This window comes from Echiichthys vipera (assembly GCF_963691815.1).
Source record: "Echiichthys vipera genome assembly, chromosome: 19".
NCBI classification, from domain to species: Eukaryota; Metazoa; Chordata; class Actinopteri; order Perciformes; family Trachinidae; genus Echiichthys; species Echiichthys vipera.
The window spans coordinates 11262895-11271823 of NC_139844.1; the positions used below are offsets into that span (position 1 = coordinate 11262895).

General features: G+C 46.4%; 1 protein-coding gene across 2 annotated transcripts; it reads right to left on the minus strand.

The window, feature by feature from the left end:
• Window positions 1-835: 835 nt before the first annotated feature.
• mycn (MYCN proto-oncogene, bHLH transcription factor) lies at window positions 836-6445 on the minus strand. 2 transcript variants are annotated; one of them, XM_083934497.1, is made up of 3 exons: window positions 6320-6445; window positions 5249-5894; window positions 836-2890 (listed from the first exon to the last, which is right to left on the minus strand). In XM_083934497.1, exons 2-3 carry the CDS (start codon window positions 5871-5873, stop codon window positions 2136-2138), a joined length of 1380 nt encoding a protein of 459 aa, XP_083790623.1. In that variant the 5' UTR covers window positions 5874-5894; window positions 6320-6445; the 3' UTR covers window positions 836-2135. The 2 variants fall into 2 exon arrangements, with proteins under 2 accessions (XP_083790623.1, XP_083790622.1); XM_083934496.1 differs by having other exon boundaries at window positions 836-2893.
• Between the last annotated feature and the right edge of the window lie 2484 nt (window positions 6446-8929).

Below are 8929 nucleotides of genomic sequence, written 5' to 3' on the forward strand. Positions count from 1 at the left end.
TTCTCGGCAAGTCTCTTTTTCCTTCGCTCTGTGAACACACTGTCGTTCTGAATGGCTACTCAGACCGTGGCAACAGATTTCTCTTTCAGCCATTTCCAGAGAACGCCTGGCCAGACTCCTGAGTGGCACATATTTGGGCTAAGGCCCGGCACTGGAGCCACAGAGGAAAGGAGGAAAGAGGGGAGGAGTAGTTTGGGGGAGGAGGAGGAGGAGGAGGAGGAGGCCAGAGCCATGTGGCTGATGTTGGTAAACAGTATCCAGCCTTGTCCTGGCATCGTGGCAGGCAGCGCACAAGGCCGGAGATATCAGGCGCCCGGGCCACACACAGACCGGGACAAAAGGTAGACACACATACAGACATTTGCATTCATACGCACACACAAACACACACACACACACACAGGCAGGCAGAAATGCACAGACTACTAACAGACAAATAAAAGACTCACTCGCAGTGTCTGCCACTCAGCAGCTGCTCCAGTTTCCATGGCAACAGCCTGAACAATGTAGTAGGAAGGGCTGTGTCGATGAAAGAGGGAAACAGAGAGAGGAGTATGTGTACTGTATGTGTGGATGTGTGCACCGGCACACTTGAAGTGTGTGTGCGTAGGTGTGTGTGTGGGTGGGTGTGAGAGGCTACAGAGGGGGAGGTAGCCACAGGGTGCTGAGATGGAGAGAATACAGAAGACACTCTCTTTATTTCTTTGTCAGGATGAGTCTGTGGGGAGGAAAACTGACAAATAAATACAGAAAGATACAAATATGAAGGGGTGAAGGGGTTAAGGGTGACATCCACAGTTTCAGTGACAATAAAAGATTCACAAAGGCAAAGGTGAGGATTTTATGATGTCTATTTATTTTTCAAAATGAGGTATTTCAAAGTGCTATGAGTTGCAGCACTAAATGTACATTTTAAAAGTGAAAAAAACAAACATCTTATATCCGTTTACCCAGTTCTATGCACCCGATAGTTACAAATATAAACAAAAGAGGAGGAAAGAAAAAGGCCAGGTACATGAGAATAGAACACATTTGCTGTACAAAAGAATTATTTTGAGATTGAAGGGAAAAAAGACGAGATAAAGTGATATCTACCGAGAACTCATTTTCATACGAAAATATAAGTATCAAATTTAGTATGTATCAGGTTCACACTAAAAGCATAAAGGTGTGTAGAATTAGTAATGATACAATACAAAGAAAAAGAAGAAAAAAACAATATATTGTTATATTACAAAGGTTCATGACTCTCAAAAATCGAGGCCTTACAGTACTTTTAAAGGTATATAAACTTCCAGTCTAGTTATTGGCAGCTTCCTGACATGTATATAAAAAACAAGGACAAAATGTTTTACAAAACAAGGCAGATCTGAGTGTATTTTGTCTGTACACTATTGTTATATACAAAAGTGTCAGCGAGCAAGGTGCACAGTTATACATCCACTGACTTGGTTTGAGCACCAGTGTGAGAGAGGAGTGAGAGAAAGAGAACCTGTAGTGGCATTGTTTATGTGACCCATAACGCCTCAGTCGTCATAGTCTCTTCAGTTTTGCAGTGGTGAAGGCAAAGTAAGTGTGCACTGCGTCTTGTACGTGAACTCTCCAAGCAAAGTGCCCTTGAACACCCATCCCTGTGGGAATCACCTGATTCCAGGCTGGTGTCACAGTGAGTACAAAAAAACAAGATACAAATGATATTTCTTAAAAAACACACAGAGGAAGGGAAGACCAAACAATGTGTGTCCTCTCTCCTTCCTCATTCTTTTCTCTTTTTTATCTTTCCTCAATGTGACTGGATTGAAAAAGTAAACCCTAAACATTCTTAACGTCAACAAATGTGCAAAAAAAGTGGCGGCAGTGAAAGTCCGAGCATCCCCCCGGCGACCCTCGCCCTCTCCTCCAGGTGTGTGTGTGAGTGTGTGTCGGCATCTGAAGATAAACGTCCTCTGAGATGTTTGTGTGTGCACATGTTCAACAGATATGCAGGCCTATGTGTCTGTGCTTAAGTGTATAGGCCTATGTGTGTGTGTGTGTGTGTGTGTGTGCATCTAATTGTGTTTGAGACACAGCTGAGGCAGGTGGTGGAGGGTCATCCAGGGTATATGTGAGTGTTTCTGTGTTGTAGTGGTTGTCTGTTAGCGAGTCCTGGCCTGCTCTAGCCTGCGCATCAGCTGCTGCCTGCGAGCTTGGAGCCTGTCCTTCTCCTGCTGGAGCCTCATCTCCTCTGTCTCCAGTGAGCTCACATACTCGGTGGCCTTCTTCAGGATCAGCACCTTGGCCGCCTTCTCGTTGTGCGCCAGCTCCGGCACGTGGTCGCGCAGCGTCAGGAAGCTGGAGCGCAGGTCGTTGCGACGCTGGCGCTCCAGGATGTTGTGGTTACGTCGGCGCTCGCTGTCCTCTGAGTCAGAGCTGCCGCGTGGGCTGCTGTCTCCACTGGCGCTGCGCTTGCTGCGTGCACCTGATGTACTGGTCAGTGAGATGCAGGATGTGGAGGAAGATGAGGAGGATGATGAGATGGTTCTGGTAGGAGGTCGATGGGTGTCTGATGTCTTTTGCTTCTTTGGAGGTGGGGCGGGATCATCGTCTGAAGCATACGGTGACGGGGCTGCGTAGTTGTGCTGCTGCTGGTGGACTGAGCTCCTCTTCAGGATCAGCTCCTGAGGAGCCCTGCTGACGAACCGACTCACGACCCCGGACCCTCTCGCGTCTTGGCTCTTGGGATGCACAGAGATGGTGACTGTGCCCGTCGCCATGGGTGACGCTTTGTTGATTGTGGAGCGCCTCTTCTCCACTGTAACCACATCAATTTCCTCCTCCTCTTCCTCGTCGTCCTCATCCTCATCTTCGTCGTCATCTTCTTCATCTTCATCATCATCATCTTCCTCTTCGTCTTCTGGGAAAAAAAAAACAGAATGTGAGTGACTTAATCGCTCTGACACACCAAGTATTCCCACTATGTCATCTCTGTACCAGCAGGTGACAGGTATGTATGTATGTGAGTGAGATCAAGAGAGAGTGTGTGGGGGCGAGAGCGTTGCTCAACGCAGTTTGCATAAGCAGAACTCTCTTAATGCTTAGTGTCAGTCACTCCTCAGCTAATCTACTCTGCAGGCGTTGACACGTTTAGTCTCTGCGCTGAGCAGACAGGCTGGATTTCTGCCTTTCATTCTCTATCCCTCCTTCAGAACTTCCCCTAATCTTTTCTCCTGTGAGACGAGACAGTTTTAGTCCGATGCCTTCAGTCTATCAGCGCAGCCACAGTCACGCTGACGTTGTGCAAGGCACTAAGAACTTCACTTTAACTTTGACCGCTGATGAATTGGGAAAATAATCATGCTTCTTTTTCCAGTTGAGCTCTTCACCTTAATACCTGTGCTGGGATGGAACTGAGCAGCTGAGACTTATCATGGCCTGGCACCTTTGAAGATGAGAGGAAGTGGCCAATCATGAGGCAGAGAGTGTGAGGCCCAGTTAAAATGCCTTTGTGATAATGGCTCTCATTATCAGCTCAGGAGCATCTGAAGAGTGTGGCATTTTACAGCTTACAGTAACCCACTTCAGACACCGCTGCACCAGGATGCTGTTTCAACACACTCACTGAACACACACACACACAATCTGGCACTGCCATCAAAACAAAGCCTGGCACAGCTGGGTGGATGAGGGGGCGTGGTTGGCTTTGCCACATGTGAAGCTTGGATTTAGCTGTTTGAGTCTCAGAATGGAACAACTCATTTATTGGCATTGGACAGAGTATAAATTGAAGGAAGACATTACTACTTTGAAGCCATATTTCTCTGCCACTGCCTTACAGCTGTACAACTCTACAAGAGTTTGGGAGTGGGGTCTTGCTCCCATGTAGGCCCCTTCAATGGGAATACTGGCCTAACTAGGACACACCAACAATTTAGCCTGCAAAGTGTGTATCTGTGATGAGAAAGTAAATACACGACAAAGAAGGACGCGTCTTAACGCTGCGAGCGGCGGAAGCGCATTGGAGCGGTGCTGTGCGCAGGATGGTGAGGCGGCAGGCGATCGGATCACCACCCTTTAAGCCTCAGAGCTGGAGCGGCGCCAGGGAGACAGCTGTCGAGATGGAGCGCTCGTTCAAAGCTGTCACCACCCCTAAAAAGAAGCAGCCAGGGCCCTCCTCCGTCCTCTTTTCTTCGCGGTGGAGGAGGTGTTTGGCAAGGCAGGCTTCAGTCTACCCTCTGTGCCAAGCTGGAAGCCTTTGTACTGCTGCTTCACAGCAAAAACACGCAGATAAGGACTCGTGAGTGTTTGTTTTGGGAACTCATAGGCGGTAATAGATGGGAGATGAAGTCTTAGGGCGATTAAATACGCACAGCAATCATTTCCCAATCTAATCACATACTTCCTACACTATACCTCAAAAGAATCAGAAAAAAACACGAGTGTGTCAGTTAGTCTTCCTTAGTGTATGGTTCTGTTGTGGGCACTCCTTCATATTGTAATGCAACTCCTGGGACTAATTTCAATTCAAAGCTGAACTCGAGGCATCAGTTTGTACAGGTTGTCCAAAAAGTGCCAATTTCTCACCCACTGTGCGAAAATTGTGCCTTAATCCATGCGTAATGGAAGCCTTCGCGGCACCGTGAACCAGGCGCTTTATCAGCTTATCACATTATTGAACACCTTTTCATCTTCCCGACCTACAACAGCAAGTGAGTGTGGTGTCTTTTTGTTTGGCTCGGGTGCCAACTGAGTTCAGGAAGGCACACAATTCCCCATTTTACTGCCATCTGCCGGATGAAGAGCCCGCTGATTACATAAACCTCGTTCACTGTGTCACTACTCCTGTGTGTGTGTGTGTGTGTGTGTGTGTGTGTGTGTGTGTGTGTGTATGTGTGTGTGTGTGTGTGTGTGTGTGTGTGTGTGTGTGTGTGTGTGTGTGTGTGTGCGCGCGTTCGTGCGTGCGTGTGTGTGCGTGCGTGGAATGTAACGACATAATCCGATTTTGGGCCAGTCATATGAACAAGCTCCAGTCACTCCAGTTATAACAATAATGATGGTGATGATAATAATAATAGTAATAATAATAATAACAATAATAATAATAATAACAATAATAATGCTTAAACAACAACAAATATTATAATTATTATAATGATAATTATAATACTATCAACACTGTGGTATCAGTGTGTTGTGGTTTTCTTGGCACCTGAATTCCATTTAAAAAAAAAAAACATAAACAAAAGCTTTTAGCGCGTCTTTAAAAACTTACCGGAGTCACTGGGAGCGCTCCCGTGGGTTATGGATGTGTTTACGTTCCCGGTTGAGTCCCTGCTGCCGTTCTTCTTGTGGACCGGGAAAGGGAAGACTACCGTGGGGTCCACACACTCTGTCACTGAGCTGCGGCTCACAACCTCCGGCGCCTTGACGCACACGTTCCGGGCGCCTCCTGTGGCAGTGGAAATAGCCTTGCCGAGTTTCTCCGTGACCACCCGCTCCAGCTTTTCCCTGGCGGAGAAGCCACTCCACATACAGTCCTGGATAATGATGTTGTTGGGGTTAGTATCCAAAACGGAGCCGAACAGGTCCCCATCGTCGGACGCCCCCCAGATATCGTCCTCGGGCAGGAGCAGCAGCTCAGAAGCCCAGTCCAGTGGGTCCCCTAAGCCGAAGCCCAGAGGGTCTGCTTCCGGGGAGGCAGTCGCCGGCTCCCCCGGTAGCGCGGCTCGGCTCGGGGAGAGGGGCGGAGTGGGCAACAACTCGAATTTCTTCCAGATGTCCTCCCCCGGTGGCGCAGAGTCGGGACCACAGAAGTAGAAGTCGTCCTCATCCGGGTAGAAACACGGTTGTAAGGAGTCAAACTCCAAATCAGAGTTTTTACTTATGATCGCCGGCATTCTATCCCACAATCGAGAAACCTGTTAAGGAACAAAAGGTACTTTAGTCTCCAAAAGGAAAGAGCGTCTCTCCCCATTCCCTGTATCCACTATCACACCTGAAAACTACGCTGCAGAAAGAGCATGAGTCAAAGCCCACACACAGACACACAGTCTGCTAAACTAAATGCCACACTCGCTCCTCTGTGGGGTTTAAAAACCACACAAATCTCACAGGAGAATGTGCGTAAATGTGACCGTGACGCTCAAAGTGTGCAAAACGACGCACTGGCTAACCACTCACTAAACATGTTAGGGAAGGTGATGGGGACACACAAACACATGTTTAAATAAAAACACATGGAATGACAACAGTTCAATCTCATAGAGACTATGCTGTGTGTGAAAAATCCGAGGAAATGATAACACGTTTTTGTATATAACCGCTGAAATGAGAAGATGCTCACCTTGTCCTGACTTGGGATGATAATGTGCGAACCAATTTTTCTCGTATCTCGCAGTCAGTAATACAGACACCAGATTTAGAGCAGTCATCTACTACTTAGGGAGCACAGACAGTCCTCTGACACACATTGTGGCTGGCTGCAGTGTTATACACTGAGTTCTGCGGGGAGGAAAGCAGACTCCTCCCTCCCAGGCTGGGGGGTGGTACAGTCGGGCTTTGGGTTTGATGCGGCGCGGGAGACAGACTGGCTGGGAGCTTTCTTTCAAGGTGAATCGAGAAAACAGCCTAAACATTGCGAGCAAGAATGAAAGCAAGCAGGAAAGAAAGAAAGAGCGTGAAGGGAAGGAAGGAAGAAAAAATATATATTATTGACAGCCTCAGGCAAACCGTCTTTTCTCTCTCCCCATCTGTCCAGTGGGATGTCAGACCCAGGATCAGCTATGAAACAGTCGAAGTAACCCAGGGGCTGTTAGTGATTTGATGTGTTGCTCAGATTGCTCAAGGGCACTGCATCAGGCTTGGTGCTACTGGGGGCTTGAACCGTCCAAGTGAAGGGCAGTGTTTTAGAATACAACCCCCCATCCACATCCACAAAAACATTATGATGGCTCGGACAATATATTTATTTATTGCCCGTTGATGTTTTTTAAATGTGTGTTGCTTAATTTTTTTAAGTGAATTGATGCTTTTTTGTTTAACAGATACAAACACCAACTGGGCTCAGTTAGTCAAAATGTAAATTCTAGTGGTAAAGTTATGATTTCTGTGGGAAATGAAGAACCAAAACGAGGTATCACTTCTTATGAACACACACTTGTGTATAGTTCATTTTCAAATGATGTGTAGCGATGTATTCCCACACTTCAAATCCTACTGCCCTTCTCTTGCTCTCCTGGAGCTCCAAATATTATTTTCTCTTTTGTCTGAGGGCCACCAGCATCCCTGGTCGAAAGGCTCACTGCGCCCTCATACGGACACTCAGAGAACTACACCAGATAAGCGCACCAGCATCACTCGAGCACAGCGAGCCAGACAGACAAAGACATCCAAACACTCAGACGATTTTTTTTTCAAAATGAAAAAAAAAAAGAATCGGCATTTGGAAAAAAATATCAAACTCCTCTCGGACTGTAAGGGGCAACATTTCCTCAGACAATAGGCTCTGTAGGTCCGGCCAGTTTTCAGCTGTCCCTGGGATAAGACAGGATTCGAGAAGAGCATGTTACGTAACCGCAAGCGGTGGTTGTAGCCTGGAGTCATTCCCATTCCCTTTTCTAATGACAGCTTAGGAGGAATGGCGCATCTGTAATTACGCGCACAGGCACGGGCGTACACACAGTCCCTGATATTGACTTATTCAGGGAAAACGTTTACAGAACGGATTCCAGTTGAGCGCCAGCTGTGAGCAGGAAGAATGACAGTTTACAGTATTTTTCAGCCAGGCAGTAGAAGATGATAAAACCAGCAGATAATGCTTAAATGGGCATTTTGGAATAATATATATATATATATATATATATATATATAATAATATATATATATATTACTCTCTCTAGACATAATATACTCCATTTCTTTGTATGCTTAAAGGTCCATGATCTGAGTTTAATTAATTTAGTGTTATCACATTTTAATACCAGAAACACTTTTTATCCCTGCATGTAGAAATATCTAGCTTTTTTTTCTCTCCCTCGGTTGGGGTTGAGTTCAAAGAATCACAGCCAGCAAAAAGTGAGAATCTGCAGCTGTTTCCAGAGAAGGAATAGCAGGGAGTTTCCTGGGACGGGCTCCTCAGCTCCCAGGAACTGGGGAGATGGTTTGGGAGTCAAAAACTCCCCACAGGCTCTGGTCCGTCCGCTCTATTACTTTTTCTCAAACTGCTGCTCAGCTATGACCCTCTAACAGCAGCAGCAGCAGCAGCAACAGCAGCCGCAGCTTCCTCTGCTGTGAAAGAAGTCAGAGAGTGGGAGTGAGAACAGAAGGGAAAGTTGCTTTTTGTGTCGAGTGCAGATAGAGTGAGGACAGGAAGCTGGATGTAAACTGCTGCGTGTTTTCTGTGGAACAGCAGAGTAAACACTTAAGAAAAGAAGCCCATGGATAGAGAATACTACTGTTGTTTTTGCATAAAGGGAAAGATATTTGCATTATTATTGCATTCACAAAAACTGCTCATGTTCACCTGCTGATTTGCACTGAAATTGCCCAGATGTTGATATGATGTGTCTTGCTGATCTGTATTCATATCCATAAACCTCCTTCCACATGGAAGCAAAACACACGCTCTCTTCTCTATAGTTGTATACAACTTAACATATTCATTGAACAATTGCTCAACATGTGGCTAATTACATTGTGATTACTCATAAAGCACCCCTGCTCACAATGAACAACCCCAGACAAATACAATCAAACCGACAGAGATGTAGAGAAAAAGGCAGAGGCGTCTTTGCCTGTTGTTTTTATGACAATCATGGCATGCCCAGCCCAGTCTCCCTCCCACCACTCACCACTGGATCGGTACATGGATGGTTAAGCAATTAGGCCAGTTTTGATAAAAGATTCATAAGTCACCCCAGTGGATTGTGAGTAAAAACCTGCTGCAGTGACATTG